Source organism: Eschrichtius robustus, chromosome 13 (genome assembly GCF_028021215.1).
Source record: "Eschrichtius robustus isolate mEscRob2 chromosome 13, mEscRob2.pri, whole genome shotgun sequence".
NCBI classification, from domain to species: domain Eukaryota; kingdom Metazoa; phylum Chordata; class Mammalia; order Artiodactyla; family Eschrichtiidae; genus Eschrichtius; species Eschrichtius robustus.
The window spans coordinates 24,413,539-24,438,522 of record NC_090836.1 but is presented as its reverse complement, the minus strand read 5'-3'; the positions used below and the strand labels follow the sequence as shown (position 1 = coordinate 24,438,522).

Genomic DNA, 24,984 nt, shown 5'->3' with positions numbered 1-24,984 from the left:
CTGTTTGAAAATTGTTCTTTTATTCTAGAGAAAAACCTCTGAGAAATGGGATCCCAGTTAACTAAGTATTTTGAGGGCACTACCCCTACAGGGACTCCAGCCAAACTGATATTTAAATACCATAGTTCCTACCCCTTCAAGCTCATTTCTGACTAAAAGGACCGACCTGACCAAAGGCAAGTTAAAATATCAGTGGCCACTATGGGAAACTTTTGAAATCCCCAAACTTAATTTCCTTAAAACTGAATTAGAATACAATAGCTCAAAAATTTCCAGAACTGAGTGGTATCTTAAGGCTTCCCAATATTATCAGAAGCCTAAAACTCTCTCTCTGCAAAATAAGATTTTAAGATTAACTGAGGCAAACCAACAATTAAAGAAAGATGTAATGGCTCCCAAATCCTCAGGTTCTTCTTCCTTGGCTTCTTCTGGTACCATCTCGTCTCTCATCCTTGCATCCTCATGGCCAGACTGTGCCTCTGGTGCCATCTTCCTCCCACCCTTCTATGCCGCTGATGCCTCCTCTATACCCCATACTAATTATCCTGTCAAACTCCTTTTCTCTAAAACTCTTCCCACCTCCTTTCCCTCTGAACTTTTCAGAATTTTTCCCTATAAAATTAAGCCTTCTGAGGACCCAGAAGTTAAACTCTTAATTTCCTATATTCTCTGGACTAAAGCTGAACTGAAAGCCGTAGTCAAATATTTTCCTAAAGTAAACCAAAGATCCTCACAGATTTGCTGAGGAATTTAATATAGTCATTCAAACTTATCAACCTTGTTTCTCTGACTCATATCAGCTGGTTCATATACTTGTTGGTTAAGGCCAGGCCCAGCATAGGATGAAAACTGCTAATTGGGAAAATCCTGAAAGGTCTAACTTATATGGTTAGGCTCAGGCAATCGCTAGGTGGCTTCATCGAGCAATTCCTAGGGCTTTACCAAAGCCTGTTGATTGGAACAGAATTCAGGCTTGCACACAAACATTGGATGAACCTGTTCATGACTACTACATGACTTCAGACTGCTTTTAAAGAAAATTCTGGTCTTCCCTCAGATGTTGATTACACCTGGGCAGCTTTTAACTCTGTTATTAACGGGCTGGACTGGGACATCTTCCCTTCTAGTAAAAAGGACTAGGGTGAAACGGAAAACTATCTCTATTTCAGACTTAATTAATCTAGCAAACCAGCTCTCTCACACTCTACATGAGTCACCTAAAAGGAAGAACACCATATTTCTTAATCTTCAAATCCAGCAAATGAAGATTCCTGAATGAAATCAAAACTTTCCCAGTTTCTGCTATTATTGCAAAAAGCCAGGACACTGGGAAAGATTGTTACAAATTTAAGTGTTTGAGTGCCTTCAGTCCTCTAACCAGCCTTTCCAATGTCCTTTCAATTCTCAATAACGGGGCTTTGAGGAATTATAGGGGCTCTTCCCAGTTCTCCCTCTTAATCGGCGAGAAATATTTCTCCTGATTGAGGATGAACCTCTTCCTGTCCTGACACCGAAGGCACAATCTCGGTGTTCAACCCCACTACTATAAAGCAGCCCGTGCCGTGGTTCAAACAGTGGGGATCGCTAATGAACTTCACATTTGAGTCATGGTCTGTAGATTTCATAGTGGACTGAAAGAAGCCTCCCCTCGCAGACCGGTTACTCCCTCTTCTGTGGCTAAAGTACTTTTGGAAAAGATTGTCCCTACCTGAGGAGCTCCTCTCAAACATCATAGTGATTTAGAAATCCATTTTACTGGCTAGGTGCTTCAACAAGTTTGCACTGTTTGGCCAGTTTTACAACGTTTTCACTATGCTTACCACTTTCAATCCTCTGGTTTAGTTGAATGCACTAACAGCATTATTAAGATTCAGTTAGAAAAATTTGTAGAGGCCCTCCAAATACCTTGGCCACAAGCACTGCTGTTGGCCTTCTAAATCCCAGATCCACCCCTTTTGGAACTCGTAAACTCTCACCCTTTGAGACAGTCACAGGACACCCAATGCACTTGGCTCCTGCCTCTTTTAACCCACAACTGATAAAAGGAGAGGTACTCCAATATTGCAAAGGCCTAGTTGTTTCCATTAAAAATAACCATGCCCTGGTAGAGCAATCTTTTCACAGTGCGCCTCTGGGAGTTGATGACCTTAAGCAACACATCTCGCAACCTAGAGATTTTGTCTATTGGAAAAGACACTTCCAAAAGAATGCTCTTCAACCTCACTGGAGAGGCCCCTATCAGGCACTGATAACCAACCCTTGTGCCACCAAACAACAAGGAATAGACTCTTGGATTCACATGACACACCTAAAGAAAGCACCTAACCCTGACTGGACCTGTACATCATCTGGTGACCTGCAAGTAAAGATTTCCCAGAAATGAAGCAGATGACATCTGATGAGACAGCTTTCCCAAGAAACCCAGGCCAGGCCTCTTAGAAGTTTGTCACCAAACCTTTGATGATGACATAACACTTCAGATGATCTCCAATGTCTATAATCTTGATAACATATAGACTTCAGAAAATGGCCTAAGAGGTCTCCCTCCTACTCCTCGTTACTTGAATGTGACTGCAATAGTTTTCCAATCTGCACTTTCCCTCTGACATGAGACACCACACCCAGAAATTGAGGGACAAAAAGAGCTAAAACTAGAAACCTTGATTCTTGATCAGTGGTGCTTTCAGAAAAAGATCTTGATCAAAGGGGAAAATGTAAAAAAATTCATAAACAGAAATCTCAATTAAAGAGTGTCAGGAGATCTATTTAAGGGGGAACTCTCATGCCCTGCAACTATAGTAGAGACCAACCGGAAGAAGAAAGACTCCTCTTCTTTCCTGGCAGCGACTCAGCCAATGAAAAGCCATGGACTCTGTGTTTCCTGTAGCCCTCACAACTTCCTTTCCTCTCTATAAAAGTGTTCTCCTTGCCATGTGGGAACTTGTACATGGCTCGTCATGGTTGCAGACCCCAAATTGCAATCCTCTCCTAATCCTGAATAAACGCATTTTTGCTGGACAAATATCTGACAGTATATTTCAGGTCAACATATGTATATATTAGTATACATATACTTAACATCTATGAATATACTACCCAGATGATCTATTTCAAAGTGGACTTTAAAAACCACATACCTTGATACATACATACATATATACATACATACATACACACACACACACACACACTCATTACTTGTATGATATCTATCAAATACCAAGTGGATATTAGTGTTCCTATGTAGATATATTATTTTAAACAAGTGATTAATAATCTAAATGTAAAGCATTTCAACATCATCAGTATCTTGTGTAATGTAAATTTAACAAGAATATGAACAGTAGAAGAAAAAAAAATTTTTAATTTTTCTGGAATGAAATATTTTTAAAAGTAGATTGACTATACCATTAATGAACTCAGTTTGTTAATTCCACTATTTACAAAGAAACTGATTATTACTGATGGGTCTCTATCAGGCAAATAATTAGACATAAAGATGACAAAAACAATTCTTATATGTGACCAACAACATTCATTTTAGGCTTTGATGTGGGGGTAAACATAACAAAAGTAGAACTATAATTGAAATTAAGCTACAGAATAAACTTTTCAGAGAGAAATACCTTTGCAGCAGATACTAATGCTTCTTTATTTCTTTGCCTTTCTTCCTCCAAACATTTTTCCAATATTTCCTGTAAATGATAAGACAGATGGACATTAAAGTATTATTTGAGGTAACAGAACATTCTTTCCACAGTCCAAGCAAACTTAAAGTATTACCTTCTGTTCTTGAGATTGCTGAGTCAAAGCTTCCTTTATTTTTTCTTTTAACAGTTCCTTCTCTGTGGCAAGCATTTCAAGGAGCCTCTGATGCTACAAGGAAAGATAACTGCATTATGATTATGGCTCTGAGACTGATAATCTATCAACACGGAGAACAGCTGGTAGAATTCATTTGCAGTAGTTACTAGAGGAAACAAGAAAGTTTGCTAAAATGAAGGCTTAGGAGCCAAAAAACCTGAATTCACCTTTCTTCCATCAGTCAAGATATACTTTTTTTGCCCCCAAACTCAATAAAGTACATGACATAAGATCTAATTTAAAAAACATTCCTAATATGAAGTGAATCAGAAAATGATAAAATGTCCTTTCCTAAAATTAAATTTGGAAAATTTACTCATTAAAATTATTATTAGCTTGCAGTAAGAGAGCAATCAGATTATAACTGATGTTTGCCTGATGAATAATTATCTTAACAGATTATTTGTGTTTCTAGTAAAGCACTGTTACAGAAATTGAAAGATGATTGTTCTCATCTCAAGATTTTACCATAGATTCAAAAAAATAAGTATATGAAAACGGTCAAAGGAATATTATATGATAGCTAATGTTAAAGAATATAGAGTTCATGTATTTATTTATATTCCAATATACTAATGGAAAAGCACACAGAGCCATCAGCTAATTATCATGGACTAGACACTTGGAGTTTGAACAAAGTTTTCTTAAGAAAGTTTAACATTTGTAGCCTCAATATCTTCAACATAGATAAGCCAGATACTTGTTCTGAACAGTGCTCTTAGGGAAAACAAAACATATATACATATACATATACATATACATATACATATACATATACATATACATATATACATATACATATATATTCCAGTCACATAGATTTCTCATTCAGTTACTAAAGGCAAGTAAGATATTTTCTCAGATTTAGAATGCCATTTACGTAGAAGTCTCCTTTAAATATAAACCAACTCTGACACCCAATATTTTAAAACAGATCTATGTCATTCAAAGTTGTTCTGATTTAAAACATTTTTTAGGCAGGCAGTCTACATTGAGAGTAAGTGACCAAATAGTCAGAAAGTTAAGATAATCTATTATTCCTGTTTTTAATTTTAATGTTTTTTTTTATCTTTATGTTTCAAGAAAACAAGAAAAATTACAAGAAAAATGTGTTTTTTCTTTAAAAACAAATCCAAACTGTGATATAAATCATGACACGGTGATGGGAAATTATTGGTACCATATGAATTTGTGAAAAGCATTTGACTAATAAATCAGTAGGCTTAGCATATGATATGTAATAATAACTGAGACTTTAATGCTGTATTCTTTGAAAGTCTAGATGCGCACAGAATTTCATAAAGTCAGAAACAATACCTAATCCTATTTATAAAACACGCATGATAAAATGTGTTTTACCAGGCAAGTAATTAGACTTCAAAATGATAAATATAATACAATTCTCATATGAGACTGAAAATATTCAATTTAGGCTTTGCGATGGGAGTAAACATAACAAAAATAGAACAAGTAAAAATTATTAGAATTAAACTGCAAAATAAACTTTTCAGAGTCATCAATATTTTTGAAAATGATTTCTCCTCAAAATGAACTGTTATGTTAATAAGTCAGACTAATCAATAAGTAATTAACTATAAGTAGGCCATGTTTTTCCAGGGGTCCAACAAGAACTAGTCAAAGAGGATAACATTAGCTAAAAATGACAATGCAATGTTTAGAAAATTCATTCCTGAGTTTCATTTCTTAATTCTGACAGTACACTATAATAGAAGACTATTTTTGAGCTTGTTTGAGCCAAAATAAACCTCACATTATCATTTGAAAGAAGCATCCTACATAAAATATACCCTAAGTAAAATCATAGATCTACTTGAGAAAATACAAGGTGACTGACTTGATAGATAGATAGATAGATAGATAGATAAAAATAGCTAACTTTTTTGGACCACTTTAAAGTTTCAGACACTGTTAGAAGTGCTTTACATGTGGTTGTACCATATTAAACGCAACAGACTGCTAAATCAGATGACATTCTTCCTCATTTTCAGATGAGTGATCTGAGACCCATAGAGGCTAAGTAATTTACCAGCTCTTACATGAAGAGCTTCAGCAATAATTATATCTGCACACTCATGTTCAGCAGTAGTAATCACTTAATAGATAAAAGCAGTGCCACTATTACCTAGTTACTAAAGCTACATAATATAAGTAGTATGTCTGGTAAGACCTCACTTCCATTTGGCTTTAAAAGAATTTGAATAATCTATGCTTTTGATTTTGTTCTTTTCAGAATAATATTAAAATAAGATAATTTCTTGAATAAATATCAATTGATATTAGGAAAGATGACTCAGAAAGATGCTGAATGGTGTGGCAAAAGTTTATGTCTTAAATAGTTAATTTGTAAAGTGAATGATCCACAAGCGGCTAATCAAGAACCATATAAAGTTCAATAAAATATACTGTTTTTGCAAGAATCACATACATTCATCGTGAAAAATGTAAAGAAGTGAAAATCATCCAGGGTTCCATTACCCAAAGAAAATCACTGATAGCACTTAGACAAACGATCTTCGGGAGAGCTCTCTGTGTATTTAAATACGTAGATATACATAAACATTTTATATTAATATGTTTATAATACTGCTCTGTAATCTTTTGCACTCAGGAAAGGTACTGACATATTTCTATATAAATACAACTATGCTATTTTTTGTTTTATTAAACTAAATTTACATTTTATCACTGTGCTATCTACACACATTTATGTTGTCTGCAATATTTCAGTTTAAAAAAAATCTTGATTTTTATGCATGAATCTTTGTGAACTTGTGAATTACAGTCTTATGAAAAATTCCTAGAAGCAGTATGAGCAGGTTGAAAATTGAGCATGTTTTATATTTTGATGCATACCTTCAAACTGTACTCCAGAGAGAAAATACCAAATTACAAACAATAGCAGGACAAGGGATGAGGGGGATGATCCTAGAGAACAGAATCATGGACTATAACGGCAGCTAACTAAGGAAACTGTTCCACTGGAACAATATCCTATAAATGTTGATTTTCTATTGGTCTTTTCTTTCTTAAAATTGTTTAAATTATAAAATAAATCATAAATCTTCATGGTAGAAATTCAACTATATATTTTAATATCTTATTTTTAAATTAAATTGTCCTAAAGGAAAGTTTACCCTCATATACTAATTTGTAAATTATTACATATTATTTCCCTATCAACTTGTCCATCTCTCTATGTAAATTTATAAATTTGCTAATGCATTTTTTCCCAACCATCATACAAGAAATACTTGCTTGGTGTGTACCAACACCTGACACTGTACTAGTTTCCAGGGATGCTGCTCTCATGGACATTAATGTCTAATAGACAATCCATGAAACATAAATACATTTTCTTATATTTGACTTGTAGAACTATTTTATAAAACAAATTTTCTTCAACAAATACCATAACAACTGATTTTTTCCCAAAACACACGTAACTTTTTAAAAGTAGGAAGTACCAAATATGATTTGGAAATAAATAAGTAGAAATAAACTTTTAAAAATACAATACATAAATTTTAAATAAAAAGTTCTAATAGAAAAAAGATACAGTTAGCCCTCAGTATCCATGGGGGATTGGAGGTCCAACTAATTATAAGTGCTTTTACAGGAACAGATGGCAATAAAAGAGAAGGTGGCCATAATAATTAAGACCTCAATTATTACAGTACAATATTCTTGCCTTTCATTTACTAATATTAACTATTTGTGGATAAAATATGTCTACAGTGAGAAACAGATAGTGTACGACATATAAACACCTCAGGACAGTGCCTGTTAAATAGTAAAATTTAAATGTTAAGTGCTATTATTACACTACTACTTCTGCTTCCTTTATATATTTTGGTAAAATATATATATAACAAAAATTTCCATTTTCACCAATTTGAAGTGGACAAGTGGCATTAATTATACTCACAATGCCATACAACCATCATCACTATTTCAAAATTTTTTCATAATCCTCATCAGAAATTCTGCGCCCATTAAGCAATAACCCATTCTTCCTCATCCCAGCCCCTGGCAACCTCTAATCTACTTTTCATCTCTATGAATTTGCCTATTCTAGATACTTCATATACATGGAATCAAACAGTAATTGCCCCTTGTATCTGGCTTATTTCACTCAGTATAATGTTTTCAAGGTTCATCAGTGTTGTAGTATGTATCTGAACATCATTCCTTTTTATGGCTGAATAATATTCCATTGTACATACATACCACTTTTATTTATCTATTCACTTGTTGAGGGACACTGGAGTTGTTTCCACTTTTCAGCAATTATGAATAATGCTGCTAAACATTCACGTACAAGTATCAATAAATAATATTCGCAATACAGCAATGTACAAAGGTTCCAATCTTTCCATATTCTTTACAATATTTTACTTTCTGCTTTTTAAATTATTATTACTATAGTCATCTTGGCAATCTCATTGTGGTTTTTATTTGCATTTCACTATTGACTAAGCGTGTTGAACATCTTTACAAATGCTTCTACTTCTGATACTATAACTACTCCTTTTCAACTATTACTAATATTGTCTGTACAAGAAGGAAAATGACTGGAGCTCTTTTTGCAGCTTTTATAGGGGACAGTAGTAGAAGGTGCGCTGGATTTGAGGTTTGTTCATTGACATATTCTTCCAGAAGTAGGAATGTCTTTCCTCTCTGGGCCAGAGATTATTTTAGTTATTTAATCACAATAAGCTAGAAATTATAAAGTATCAACCTTTGGCCAAAAAGGTTTCAGACTCCCTTTATTATATCTAAAATAAAGTATAAAGTATAAAGTATAAAGTATACTTTATAAAGTATACTTTATATACTAAAGTATACTTTATATACTTTATAAAGTATATAAAGTATAAAGTATATCTAAAGTATTACTTCTGCCATCTGCCTCAATAGAGAATTGCTTAATTGTCTCAATTAACATTCAGCACCCTGGAAATGGCACACATGGATTTTGATGATATAAGAGATGGTCAGTGCATTCTTTTGTACCTTACTAGCTGACCATTCCAAGGTGAGGATGTTCTGAACACCTTTTGTTACATACCTCAGAGCCGAAATTGAACCAATGAAAACATTTAATCATACGACTCTTTTCAAATATTTATAATTTCGAAACACAGATACTTTCTACAGAATTTGCAAGACATAGCCTTACAACATTTTGAGAGGCACTATGAAAATTAATTGAAATCTAAACCAATAAATCTCATTCAAGAACAGTGAAGAGTTTATTATATTTTGTTTATCTAAAATATTCTATTGATTGCTTCTTAAAATTATATTGAAATTTTAGTAATTTTTAAAGCAAACTGAAGAAATAAATGCAAACCACAGAGTCCCATTAATCCTACAGAGTAGTTGCTTAATATAAGGGTATCAAGGACAGTCCTTTGAAATTTAGCTTAAAACAAAAGGCACTCAGAAATGGGTTATGCTTTTCCCCTCTTTTGGAAGAACTTTTTCCAAGAGAAAAATGTTTGATATAGACTCAAATATAAATATAGAGGTTCTGTGGTTTTTACTTGATTCCTGTAAAAAAAAAAAAAAAGAAAAGAAATATAAAAAAATCTCTTCTTTCCTGTAATGTGAGTCATAGGAGATACTGTAAACAGATTTAATCACAATCATACGTAGTTTTTTGTATATCAAATTTTAGACTAAGCAGTCAGAGAAGCTCATGTTCAGGTATACTGTCATCCATTTATCACCAGGTCCACAAACTTCACATTACTTTATATGTGTGTGGTGTGTGTGCAGTATATATTCTATAAAGCAAACTCAACAAGTATCTTCTTTCACTTTCTAGAAAGCACAAACATTGAAAAAGATCAAGTGATCTGGTGGGATGGTCTTAAAGCACATGTTCCTATAAGCCTCCATTTAACATGATTTGAAAGACACTTAATAAATTTAATAAACATCTTAATATAAAGTGAGTCACACACAGCTGTTTCATCTCTTCATGGGCCAACACATTAAATATTGTTTGGAAAGAAAACCTAAATAAGATGACCTATGGGATTAAATCTACGCAGTTACCACAAACTCAATAATATTAATAAACTTATTAAAGTGAATAAAATAAGACTAAAGATAAGCTATACTAGATTTATTTCACCCAAACAGATATAATTTCTAATAGGCATGGAAAAAATGTAAGCAAATAGGTTATTCCTCCTACTTAAACAGGCCTTTAACCTGAGGGAGTGATATAAAGGGATGAAGCAAAAACTGGGGAAGAAGGCAAGGATGACGCCTCTCACCTCAGCTTTTCATCATTGTACTGGAAGTCTTCGCTAATGAAATAGTGTAAAAATAGGAAATAAAAAGGAAGAAGAAATTAAGCTGTCTTTGTTCATAGATGACATGATCATCTTTGTAGAAAATTTTGAGGAATTGACAAAAAAATTCCTGAAACTAATAAGCAATTATAATAAGGTTGCAGTTTACAAGATCAATATACGAACGTCAATCCCTTTCCTACAAAGCAAACACTATGAAATTAAAATCACAATACACTTTACATTACCATCCCCAAAATGAAAAATTTAGGTATATATCCAACAAAATATGTACATGATTTACATGAGAAAAACTACAAAATTCTGATGAAAGATATCAAAGAACAATTAAATAAATCAAAATATATTTCATGTTCATGAAAGGGAGACTGAATGTTGTCAAGATGTCAGTTCTTCCCAACTTGATCTATAAACACAATGCAATCTCAATCAAAATCCCAGCAAGGTATTTTGTGGATATTGACAAACTGATTCTAAAGATATGGAAAGACAAAAAAAACAAAACAAACAAACAAAACAGAATGGCCAACACAATACTGAAGAAGAACAAAGTTGGAGGACTGACACTCTCTGACTTCAAGATGTACTTACTGTAAAGCTACAGCAATCAAAACGGTGTGGTATTGGCAAAAGAACAGACAAAGAGATAAATGGAACAGAACAGAGTTCAGAGATAGACCCTTATAAATACAGTCAACTGATCTTTGACAAAGGAGCAAAGGCAATACAATGTTATAAAGATAGTCTTTTTAACAAGTGTTGCTAGAATGATTGGACATCCACATGCAAAAATATGAATCTAGACAGCGACCTTACCCCCTTCACAAAAAGTAACTCAAAATGGATCATAGGCCTAAATTTAAAATGCAAAACTTATAAAACTCCTAGAAGATGACCTAGGAGAAAACCTAGATGAACTTAAAGGCAATGACTTTTCTGATACAACATCACAAGCACATTCCATGAAAGAAATAATGTACAAGTTGACTCTCCACTCAAAAATTCTACTAAAAATACACGTATATACTGACTACAAAGGAACATGAGAGGATTTCTGGGGGGTGATGGAAATGTTTAATTTAAATCTTGTTTTAGGTGGTAGTTGTGAAACTGTACAGGTCTGTCAAAATACAAAGACTGGAACACCTAAGAGGGTAGATTCTATTTATGTGAATTACACTTCAATAAACTTGAAGAAAAATATACACATATACTTTAAATTAATTTTTAACTCATACTATTTTTGTCCCTTAAAATGGCCTTACTTTCTCTTCCAGTCAAAAGCCAATCTTTTCCCATTAAAATGTTACCTCTTTTGAATTCTTTCTTGAAAACTCAGAATGAATTGCCTGCTCTCTTATCTATAATCCCAGAGTATTTTGTTTCTATCACTAGTGTATTGTTTATTATATTTTATTATAATTTATTTTATAGCTGTCTCCCATAATAAGGCTCTTAGTTTCTTGAAGGCAGAGAATGTTCTTATACTTTTAAAAAACCTTTCTGTTAGACTGCCTAATATATTGAAAACTTTCAATTTAAGTTGACAACACCATTATAGATACTCGTATTCAAGTGAAGTTCTAACAGTTATTAAAATGCCTGCCTAAAGATAACTTAATGAAAAAAAAGTATCGGATTAATATATGACTCTGATAACAACAAGCAACTGTCCTTTTCTGTACTATGATGAAAGAAAAAAAAGTAGTGGTCACCTAAAAATTGTACACAAATATTATTGGGAAACTAATTAAATAACTCTAAGTGCAACCTGACCAATGCTTTAACAAGGTTACAGTTTGAACCACACCAGTCATCTGGTTTGCAAGATTTCCTGCTGGACATCAACACCAACCACTCGTTAGACCCAAAACCACCTTGGGAAATAGCTGTGGCTAAGATTTACACAGACCAGTAATGGACTAAATTACTGGTTCAGTTGAAAAACAGGTCAGAAGCATATATAACATGACAGAAATTGGAAAGTCAATGAAAAGAATTATATATCAGACTCCCAGCCCCACTCCTCAAAATTTAGCTGAAAGTTTTAAGACTCTGAAGTTGGAAGACTTAAAAAAGGTCTGGCAATTTTCTCACACAAACCATATAATTATCATGAAATGCAGATTTGGTGAATAACACCTCGGGAAAGATTATCACATCTTTAATATCTTTTTGATGGGAAATGAAGTAATCACATCAAAGACCTTTGGCATATTTTCTTAAAAGATCACACATCCATCTAGAGAAAGAATATAGAAAATAAAAAAAACAATGACACTTTCTCTTCCATATGCAAGAAAAACATATTCCCTAGACGATGAGGGGAATTTTTTTAAGCAGAATACTTTATTTTCTCCAGTTTTATAGAAGACATATTTTAAAATACAACATACTCCATTATTTCCCCCCAAATAAACTATATATATATATATATATATATATATATGTATATGAAGTATATGAGGACACACAGTAAACACGGTGAATGATCATGAATGAGTATATTATATAATGAACAATGCAATTTTAAGTACTAACATCAGTTACAGATAGAATGCTTGACAAAAAATAATAGAATATTCAGAAGGGTTCAACCCTGGTCCTGATCAGCTTATGGTAGGGACCAACAGTTTTCAAATTCTGTCCAACAGAGTACTAGACATCTCCATCTCCATTTCAACTAGAGTCACTATGCCTTTATTGGTCTTGTCTGTAAGAAAAGTCTTCAATAGAAGACTTAATCTAAGAAAAGGTTTGATGGCTAAAACAAACTTGCTAAAGTAGATAATGAAAACGTATATTCACACTTTTGGTTTCAGCTTTGACATGTAAAGAGCGTGGAAGATCACCCTGATTCTTAAAACAAGAAAAAAAGCTGAAACAATCTAAAGATCAATGATATGCCTTAGGTCTATCAGAGAACTGGGACAGAGCAAATCCCACCCCACCCCCCAAATTTACAAGTAGGAAATCCAGTGAGTCACAGCCAAGATCATCTTACCTAGAGCAGAAGCTACTGGAGATATAAACTGGTAGGTGCTTGAATGGTAAATCTGAGGAAGTGCTGGAGGCTGAGTGAGGATGTGTGACAGTGAGAACTCTTGAGAGCTGATGGCTCAGGGATTACACACACTTTTATGGATTCTCCCCCCAAGAAATCCCATCAGAATTTCAGTATGAAGAGCCCAGAAATTTCCCCTCATGGTTCTGTTGAGGGGAGTAGAAAAAGTGTGAATTATTATAACCACCGTGAATTATGCCTAGAGCATTCTCCATAACAAAAGCCTATTCTTTAGGTGAAAAGACTTTATCAAAACCTTATAAACCTTCCACCTGGGCAAAAGGCCTTACCAAGATTCCAGCTCCCTCTAGCCTTCCTGGCTCACATAAAGGAGGGGGGGAAAAGCCAGCAAACATTTGTGAAGGTCACGGGCCCACTAAAAGATGAAGATTTAATCATAAGATTACAGAATACTTCCCCTCCCCAATGCCTTACATCACCAAACCAATAAGGTTCTAGTATATTATAGTGCATAACAGTTGAAAGAGCTGTAAGACGCAGACTCTTCTAAGGAGTTCTTAGGGAAGCCAAAGACAAGAGGGGAGACAAAAACAAAAACCTTTAAGGAATCTGAACCCTCTGGTAACTTACAGCAACAGAAAATATTAAACACAGCTATTCACTTCTAAACAAATTAACAAAACCTCCCATTAAGAGTCTATTTACCTCTATTCCGATTACATGTTACAACATGTTCATCTTTTTTTTTTTTAATTGAGGTATAACTGACATATAACACTATATTAATTTCAGGTATTCAGTGTATTGATTTGATACTTGTATATACTGAGAAATGATCACTACAACAAATCTAACATCGGTCACCACACATAGATACAAAATTATCTTTTAACAAAAAAATTATAAGCATACTAAAAGGCTAAAAAGTCTGAGGAACAAATAAAAGGCATCAGAACCAGTTTCAGATATGACAGAGATTTCTGAATTATCAGACTGGAAATTTAAAATAAAAATGATTAATATGTTGAGGAAGCTAACGGAAAAAGAAGATAACATGCAAGAACAGGTGGATAATGTACAGATGGGAACTCTAAGGAAGAAACAAAGGGAAATACTAGAAGTCAAAACAAAAGAAAAGAATGCCTTTGATGGGTTCATCAGTACAGTCAACCTAACCAAGGAAAGAATCATGAGCATTAAGATAGGTCAATAGAAACTTCCTAGACTTAAGTACAAAGTGGGGGAGGAGGGGAGGAAAACAAAAACACAGAGCAGAACAGTCAAGAATCATGAGACAATTTTAAAAAGCATAACATATGTGTAATTGAAATACCAAAAGGAGAAGAAAGAATAAAGCAGAAGAAATATTTGAAGTAATAATGGCCAAAATTTTTCTAAAATTAATGACAAATACCAAACCACAGATCCAGGAAGCACAGAGAAAATCAAGATGAACACCAAAGAAACCCCACAAAACCCCTACACCTATGTGATCATATTCAAATAGCAGGGTAAAAAAAAGAAAAAGAGAAAATCTTGGAAGAAGCCAGAGCAGGGAGAAAAACACTTTACTTACAAGAGGAAAAGGATAAGAATGACAGTAGATTTCTCTTCAGACCCATGCAAGCTAAAAGAGAGTGAAATATTTAAAATGTTGAAAGAAAAAAATTGTAAGAAGAAAGAGCAGAGGTTTGCCATACCACATATTAACATATACCACACTGTAATAAAACATAGTAATAAAAATTGTATGTTATTTATACAAAAATAAACAGATTAGTGCAAGAAAATAGAAAGCTCAGAGACAGACCCATGTATACATGGGAACTTAATATACGATAAAGAAGCACCACAAAAAAACAATGTATAAAGGGTAAACTGTTCAGTGGTTCTCAAACTTTTGCATGTATCAGAATCACCTGAAGGATTTGTTAAGAGATTGATCAGTCCAAGAGCAGAGTTTATTTTTTTAAGTTTTTTCATCTTTATTGAGATACAGTGGACATGTAACATTGTGTAAGTTTAAAGTGTGCAACGTAACTTTTTAATTCAATTAAAAGCTATCTTATATTATTAAATTACATATTCCTGCTTCAGATTTTGATAGGAGGGGAATATTCTTTTCCTGATAACAAAAGTGACTCTTCAATTTATTGTCTCCCAAGAGCAGAGTTTTGGATTCAGTAGTCTGCAGTAGTGCTAGGGAACGTGCATTTCCAACTGCTCCCAAGCGAAGCTGATACTGAAGCTGCTGGCTCAAGAACTACAGTTTGAGATCCATGGCCTTAGTGTTTTCAGCAGCTCGGTTGAGCTGAAGAGAGCAAACTCAGGTGTCGGAGTTGCTGATTAGGCAAAGATGAGCCAAAATGAGAGTAATAAAGAAGGCTTTAATCACTTACTGGTCTGGTACAAGCAAGTGGCTAAAACCCCTTGACTCCGTGGAACTGAGCACAAGGTGAAGGCCAGGTGGATGAGCACAGAAGTGGGAGTCATCTCACTGCTACAGGAGCACTGAACAAAAGCCTCTGGATGTTTTATGGACCCTGGGGCGGGAGGGGAAAAAAGGCAGGCAGGACGAGGAGAGGAAAAGTACTGAAGACTGAGTCAGAGTGGGGAAGAGTGTCTAAGTTTCTCTCTCCTCCTCCCACTAAGGAGGCCTGGGCAGAAGCACCTGAAGAAGACTTCTGCCCAGGGCCTCAGATAAAGAGCATTAGGAATGAAGGCACCTCAGGCAGAGAAGCAGCTATGTGAAGAGCATGGCCAGCAGTGGGGCCTGAATACTTGAATGCAGCACCCTTCAAAGGCTACAATGCACTTTCCCTCTGAGATCTGCCAGGTAAAGCCTTTGTAACTGCCTAGAATCAGACCTGAAAAAAATCACATATAGGTTTTTAACCAGGAACCAGACTCCTTAAGTATATGCTACTAGGCATAGTGGCTCATTTTAGGGAGAAACATGAAAATGGATACTGAATCTTTATCTAACATTATAAACAAAATAAGACTACAGGGGTAAAATACCAAAATGTGAAAGGTAAAATTATAAAGTTAATAAGAAAAACATGTACAAATAAGCCTCTGTCTGTAAGGACAATAAAGAAATTCTTAGAGAAATTTAGCACAAACCACAAGGCAAAAATGATTAATTGGATTACATCGAAATAAGGGATTTTTTTTTTAGTAACAGATACTAAGAACAAAGTTAGTATTCCATTTACAGATGAAAGAAATTTGTTTTATCTAAAAACCTGTAGGGATTAATATTTCAATTTACAAAGAACCCCTGCAAACTGACAAGAAAAATAGATCAAACTCAATTTAATTAAAAAAAAGGTTAATGAATAGGTAATTTATTGAAAAGTTAATCCCCAAAGTTAACAAACTTATGATAAGACATTTAAGTTAAGAATGAGGTATCTATCGCTTATTAAAAAAAGTAAAAATTTGGGAATTCCCTGGTGGTCCAGTGGTTGGGACTTGGTGCTCTCACTGCCACGGGCCCAGGTTTGATCCCTGGTCCAGCAACTAAGATCCTGCAAGCCTCACAGTGCAGCCAAAAAAAAAAAAAAGTAAAAGTTAGAAGCTGGATAATGCTAGGTCTTTGGGGAAAAATGGGGATGTAGGAACCTGTGCATCGCTGGCAGGACGATAGCCTTGTCACCACCACTCTGGAGAACAAACTGGCAGCACTTAGTTAAATTAAACATCTGCATGGCCTATCATACAGCAGTTACACTCTTGGATGGAGATGATGATAAGGATAGACAGATGAACAGACCGTTTGCTTTTGTTTTTTTTTTTTCTTGCACCTTATAAGGGCACATAAAAGTTTCTGGGTTGGTGAAGAGTTAAGAGACAACCTAGATATCCATTATGGGTGAGTGGATAGAAGAAAATGGTGAATTCATACCACGGATTCTGCAATTTAGAAAAATAAATTCAATTTATACATAGTAACGGATAGTATTCACATGCACATATAGCAACAGTTTTAGATTTTTTGAGCAAAACGTTCGGTGGATTTCTCTTAGAAGCACAGGAAACAATGCATTCTATACATAATAAAATTTTTGTAAAATAAAAATACATGCACACAAAATAATAACACACAGATTACAAGAACACATTCAAATAAGGACACATTAAAATGGTTCCCCCAATCAGAGGGAAGACACTGGGAGCAGGGAACAAAGATAAAAATTTTATATATGTACACATACATACACTTACACACACACACATAGGGAAGGGCCTTGTAAGACACAAGAGGATAATATGCCAAGAACTGAGGAGTATGATTACCTTTCTTCACCTAAGGTTAAAAAAGAAAAAGATTACAATTACATCGATAAAGTGAAAAACTGTGTTACTGACAGCTAGCCCAAGAGGAAGAACTGTGAATGGAAACAAAAACCGCATTTTTCAAAACACACTTGAATCACAAAATAAATAAATTGTGCCAGACCTAGCCATGATGTGTATAACAGACTATGTAAGCTCAAATCTTTTAACGACATTTCACTCAGACCCATACATTCCAAGAACACAGAAAAACCAACCTAACAGTAACTCTAGACAGATTCATGTATTCTAAAGATCACAGACTGTCACAGCAACTTTTAAAATACACTTAAAAAAAAAAAAAAATACACTTGATCTTAGCCAAAAGACCAAGAAGCGATGAGCAACTTTTAAAATAAATTCTGACAAATCTTTGCAAGACCATTCTATGACCAATTATAATCCCCCCAACTCTATCATAATTCATCCCTACTCCCCCTTTTAGAGACATTCATTGTCCCCTTGGTATGTATTATCCTTTGCTGCAGCAAGGTTTAAACCACACTCTGTTAGACTACAGGTGAGTTCTTGGCAGCCTTTGACTCATGGGTTTTAACAGCAAGGCACGGTGGGGTAAACAGAAGTGGCTGGTCTGGAACAGCTGGAAGCTGCTGGCACTCTAGAGCTTTCCATCTACTCCAGGTCCTTCTACTCTGAGGAGAGCCTACAGGATCACTGTTTTGGGCACAACTGCAAACTCTTCATGTAAGCTCTGTTCCAGGTAGTCTAATCTATTTGCTCCATTCATTTTAATGCAAAAGCAATATAAATATTAAATTAGTTAATAGAGTAAAATGCTTAGAGCATGCACATATATAGCATAATTGTACATGCTTTTCTGGACAGGCTACTTATGGTAAATCTGATAATTTTATAATCTGAACTTCAATCCTCACTTCAACTATTTATTTCCTCTTTCATTGCCGCTCATACTATCGAAGTGTTAAAACATGAAAGGGATAAATGGAAAATTCATAACTATCTATGAAAAATTTTTTTGAGATAACCTAATGGGTCACCATTTCTTGAAACAGACCTTGAAAGGAGTTCAAGTGAGAATTTAAATGAAGAATATTACTTCCAAGCTTGATTCAGACAATCCTTGTGGCCACCGAAACAATGCTTTGAGTGTCCAGGTAACAGAACTATATTTCATCTAACATCAAATTTCTGATTCGTGAGTTTTAATCATAAGGTACCAAAAAGAATGATTAGCCTTCCAATATGAATTATTAAATTGCTTATATGACAGAGAATCCATTGAGGATCTTTCTCATGTCTCCATTTTTCATTAAAATCGTTATTTAAAACAGAACACATTTTTAAAACCCTGAGCAAAGAAAATAAATTTAGTAGGTAGAAACTAGTTTTCAGGATAACTTTTCTGCAATAAGCAGCTTTGTTACTATTTCTGCTATCTACTTTCAATACTTTATTTTCTAAAAGCTAATAGAAAGTATTTCATGGGAAATTATTTCTACCCAAAGAACTAATTTTATCCAGGGTGGATATTTTAAAGAAAATATTAACATTTCTGCAGGAAAATACCCAAGATATTGGTTTACAGAAGTAAAATGTTTTTTTAAAAAAGTTGTAATTGTAAAGATAGAAAGGTTTTTAAAAAATATTCAAATTAAGGATTGGAGTAAACAGCCTACCACTGTATAAAATATTCTCATATCATGTCCTTAAATTTAGCAAAAGATATTTATGAATCTAGACAAATGAGGACATTTTAAATCAACAAAGACAATGTCAACTCTACTTATGTCCCTGTCAATCTGGATCTCCATTCAGCAAACGCACAGTGAATGTAAAATTAAATTCAATTTCTAGAATCACAAAATCTTTAGATCAGAAATGAACTTAAAAGACACTATCTGACTACTCATCCAATGCTTGAAACCCCTCCACAAATTATCCATTAAATGATTGCCCATGTTATGACAAGTTTACTCCAGAGAAAGGAAATTTGCTACCTGAAGGGAACACTACTCACTATCCCTTTATATTAGGTTGAAATGTGTGAAATAGTTATAGGTAAAAATGGTCTAATATAGCCTATTTCATATCAACACAATACCGTCAGGTGAACCTTATACCACTTTGTATTTTCATGTTGAGCTAAAATGTTTCCTTCTAGCTTCAATACATTGACCGTAGTTCTATGAGGTTCCAAAAGAAGTCTAATCTTTTCTCATATAACAATCTTCCAAATAGGCAACTTATTTCAAGTACCTTAAATTGTTTTTTATACTATATGTCTGCGTGTGCCTTCAACCTTGTATCCGCTGTCCATTAAATATCTTCCAATTTGAATACATATTTTTAAAAGTATGACACTCAGTACTAAAAGGAATTATGTGATATAAGTTTAAAAAGAGTGGGACCTCCCTCTTCCCTTTTTTTTTTTTTTTTTTGGAAAGTTAATTTCAATTACATCAGACTAAAATGGCATTAGTTTTTAAAACTTGCCTTTACAACTTACTGTTAAATAAAAGCCCTAAATGTTAAATACATGTTGTATGGCTGAGTTTGGCTCCTAATTTTCTACTAATGTTGAAGTTTTAAGTATAAGACATTAATTATTCCGTTTGAATTTTGACTTTGGATATAGCCCCACTACTCCAGCCTTTTAAAATACTTTAAATACAATTTAATGTCATATACAAATGTGTAAAAATGCTTTCAATATTTTTATCCAAATCATTGATAATAATATTGAGCAGAATAAGGATGAAGGCATCACTGTGGCATTCCACTATAGATCGTTCTTCCAAGTGGATATAAATATATAAATCCAAATATTTATATATTTGGTGGGGCCATTTAGCCAATTTTTATCTAATGCCCTTGCCCTCACGTATTTCATACTTTTGTTCGCAATGATCTTTGAGAACTTAATTTATTAAATTTGAGATAATCTGTCCTGCGCCATTTTCCTGTCTATCCTAGTAAATCTGTCCTCCAAAGGGTAAGTTTAGTAGGACAATATTTTCTTAAGAAACCAACCTTGGTTCTTCTTTAAAATCCATTCTGGAATCATGCTAGGAAAAATCTCAACCATCACCAGTTTGTGAAATATTCTTTTTGAAAGTTAAGAATACTTTTGCATTGGTAGTGTAGAGTACTTAGCTCATTCTTTTATCACAGGTAATGTTTCACTGTTTTCATTTGCAAGTTCCTTGATCACAATTCACCTGGACAGGCAACTATGTACATATTATCAGCTGACTGGTGCACAATATCAATCTTCTCACTACTCTAGGGCTTCTGTTCTCCTTTACCAATGTCCGCTGTGAAAAAGTGATTTTTATACTGAGGGAGAGTAGTGAAAGAAAAAACAAAACACAACACAGGACTTAGAGAAGAAAAAATTAAACAGAAGTTCTAATTTCTCCTTTTGATCACTACAAATTTTCCCCCAAGCAATGAGTAGGACTATTCTTTCCATGGCTTTCTTCTTATGTAAACATTACTTACATTATTTTAAATGAGGATGATGATTGGCCTGTTCTCTCAAAGAATATATTCAGAAGAAAGAGGAAGTAAGCTTCTTATTTTCTGTATAGATTTCAATTTAAAATTTCACTTCTTTATTCACTCTCAAATTTACTATACGCAGAGAATAAAGAAAAGTGAAGTATGTGGTAAGAGAAAAAAACAATCCTATGGCTAGCCACAATCTGCCAACATTATCACTATATACATTTGGAACAATAATTAGCAGGTAATAAAATGTGTTTTTCCTGGCAGATAAATGGTCTCAAGGCACACTTTTTCTGCATATTTTATGAGAATGAGACTCAAGTGATCCTGATGGTATGCTAAGAATGGATTAGAATAATAATGCCATAACTCTTATAAAAATAATAAATATTAGTGTTACTGTTTATAACCATTATAGCAAATGAAATTAAATGAAGTTAAAAAAATTGGTAATATTTGTCATTAATGGATTCTTGTAAAATTTGAAATCTGATACCTACCCTTTTACTCAAAGAGCAGTATGAAAAATTAATTACAAAAAAACTGATGAATTAACATAACTAAATGAATTTTGTTTGAATTTATAAGAAAACTAAACTTTGACTATTTTGATGTAATTATAGTACTTTTGGTTATGCACAGTAAAGATGACAACCAGAAGTCTTCAATACCTTTCTAAATAAATAAATAATCTTATGATATACAGTAAGCATTTGGCATGTCCTAAAATGACAGAGGTGATAAGAGTGACATATGCAAATATGCAGGCTTTCCAGCACTTTCATTGACTGTATAAATAGCCAAACAAAACTCCAATAAACAAATAGTACAGAGTATGTATAGAAAAGCAAGACAAAGGGCTTAAGCATCTTTAAAAGGTCATGGCAATCTCAAAGATAGGCAAATAAATACAAAGTACCAACTGCATTAGTCAGGATTCTCCACAGAAACAGAACCAGTGTGGGGAGGGAGAATTGAGATTTATTTATTTCAAGGAATTGGCTCATGCTACTGTAGGGGATGGCAACTACGAAATCCTTAGGGCAAGCAGGCAGGCTGGAAACCCAGGATTTCTACGTTACAATATTGAGGAAGAATTTCTTCTTTCTTGGAAAACCACAGTATTTGCTCTTAAGATGTTCAACCCATGGGATGAGGCCCACCTACATTATTTAGGGTATCTCTTTTACTTAAAGTCGACTTACTATAAAGGTTAATTAAATCTACAAAATACCTTCACAGTAATATCTAGACGAATGTTTCACCAAATGATTGAGCACCACAAGCTAGCTAAGGTGAGACATAAAGTTAACCATTACACAAACCTAAAAGGTTTTATTTATCAAATTACCAGTTTAAAAATGTGTTGTTAAAAGCTCAGTGAATGAGCACCTTCTTGTATTGCTTGATACTTATAAATTGGTAAACACAGAATTTTTTCAACATATATTATAAAGTCTTCAACTGTTAATAATATTAAGAGTAATAATGACAACAAAGGTTCTTGCCATATAATTAATTTTACTTCTAGACATCTATGCCAAAGAAAAATACAAAAACAAAAATAATATACGGGCAAAATTACTCATTGCAGCATTCTGTATACTGGAAAAAGAAAATCACGACTAACTTAAAAACACACCTGTAATAATGTTAATTAAAAATGGGAAGATAAGCTATAATCACAAGTATGAGAAAATGAACAAATTGGTGGGGAACAGAATAAAATATAAATAGCACTTAGGTGGACTAAGGTTCTTTTTTTCTTCTTCTTCCTTTATCTTTCATTTTCCAAGGAACAGGTAAACACTGAGGGCAACAGAGAGCTGCACGGGGGAAAGGACTGTGTTTTATTCACTGCTTTTTCTCCAGCACTCAGCAGAGTGTATAACACATACAGATGTCAAATATTTGCCTAATGAACACTACATATTTAAAATAGAAAAAAACAAAAACATTGTAAACAAATGAACTATCTACATCCTTAGTTTCCTCATTTTTATTTCATTTCCATTTAGGGCTATTTGGATATCAAAGCCCACTTGATAACACTGCTAAAATACAACCATTTGATCTAAACCTATGTAGAATCGTTTTAGGTTTCTCACACACATAAAAAAATCAGAAATATTTCATCTAGAACCAAACTGTGAATATATCAAATCTTCTACATATTTCCTAGATTACATAATATGTAAGAAGAGGGTACAGGCAATTTTAAGCAGATTTTAAAACACAGATGCTAATCTTAAAGAGTAAATTAGCTTCATTATTTGAAATGAATCAAATATTCATTGTAATCATCTGCCCAATTTCACTTACTGAAATTTCTTCAAGAACTTCATAAAAATCTACACTTTTGTAGCTTATTTTACTAAAATGGAAAAAAGCACTATTTATAAATAATGTTGCAGAACGTAATATTATTTTTTGGAATAAAACCTATAAGATCTGTTTGGTAAAGACAGTATAATGCAATAAGAGGGCTGAAAATGTCGAGAATATTTGCTCTGACATAAAGTATATGACCCATTTGAGTTTCACAAGACCTAATTCTAAAGTAGAAATTACAATGCCAGGATTTTAGGTAGTTGTAAACTAAACCTGTAATTTAACTAGATGGTAAGGCTGAAGTAGAAATGCCAAAAATTGTGATCAAAGAGGCATTGTTTTTTGTCTTGTTTTGCTTTTAGGTTCATGCAGTACAAAGAATACAATAAAAAAAAAGGCAGGCAATATTTGAAATCACAGATATGAGCCCTTCTGTTTGCCAACTGTGTGATCCTGGGCAAAATACTTATCTCTAAGCTGTAGTTTTGTTATCTGCAACATGTAAGAAATTAAGCCTATCGCAGGAGAATATAGTAGGGCAGCGGTCCCCAACCTTTTTGGCACCAGGGAGCAGTTTCGTGGAAGACAATTTTTCCACGAAACGGGGTGGGGGGATGGTTTCGGGATGATTCAAGCGCGTTACATTTATTGTGCACTTTGTTTCTAGTCTTATTACATTGTAATATATAATGAAATAATTATACAACTCACCATAATGCATAATCAGTGGGAGCCCTGAGCTTGTTTTCCTGCAACTAGATGGTCCCATCTGGGGGTGATGGGAGACAGTGACACCCGAAGTGTGTTGCTTATGTCCAGTCTACTCCGTAATCTCGCTTTGGTTGCTGTCACTGCAGAGAACCCTGCTTCACAAAGATAGGAAGTTGGAAATGGAAGCAGGTCTTTCAGTGCTTTTGTGGCAATCTCAGGATATTCCACCTTGACTTCAATCCAGAACGTATGGAGATTTGAAGTTGTCTCAAACATACCTTTAAGGCCACCGTCATTTGCGATCTCAAGCAGTTGATCCTCTTCTAGCACGGACAAAGTCGATTATTCACAGATGGGTTGCGGATCCATTCCTTCCCCGTTCAGGGGTCTTTTGTGGTTGGGAAGTAACGCTCAAACTCTTTTGAAAGCTGAGACAGGTGATCATGCACCAGCTGGGAGAAAGAAGGCCCTGGCTCGGTCTCTTTCAAAATCTCTGCTAATGTTTGAAACATGTCAAAAATCCTAATGTTCACTCATCGCCCCCATAATTCCAGTCTGGCTTTGAATGCAGCCACTTTATCTGCCGACTTGAACACAGTTGTCGTTCTCCCCTGAAGTGACAGATTGAGTTCGTTGAGCAGGTTGAATGTCACACAAGTAAGCAAGTTTTGCGACCCATTCTGTGTCACTGAAGTGTGCTGCCAGTGGTGACTGTTTTTTGAAAAGAAATCTCTGGAGTGGCTCTTGTAACTCAAAAACTCTGGCCAGTGATCTACCTTTAGAAAGCCATCTCACTTCTGTGTATCAGAGAAGATGTGTGTGCTCTGCGTCCATCTCCTCACAGAGCTGCGTGAACAGACGTGAGTTAAGGGCATG

The 24,984-nt window shown here is 34.2% G+C and overlaps 1 protein-coding gene across 8 annotated transcripts in view; it reads right to left on the bottom strand.

Moving 5' to 3' along the window:
* The window catches only part of CCDC91 (coiled-coil domain containing 91), a 367,017-nt gene that overhangs the window by 107,120 nt on the left and 234,913 nt on the right, over positions 1-24,984 (bottom strand). For all 8 annotated transcript variants that reach the window (XM_068561504.1, XM_068561503.1, XM_068561506.1 and 5 more), the window contains 2 exons: positions 3,784-3,876; positions 3,627-3,695 (listed from right to left, as the gene is read on the bottom strand). In XM_068561504.1, the coding sequence (XP_068417605.1) occupies positions 3,627-3,695; positions 3,784-3,876 (162 nt within the window). The remainder of the gene's footprint in view (positions 1-3,626; positions 3,696-3,783; positions 3,877-24,984) is intronic.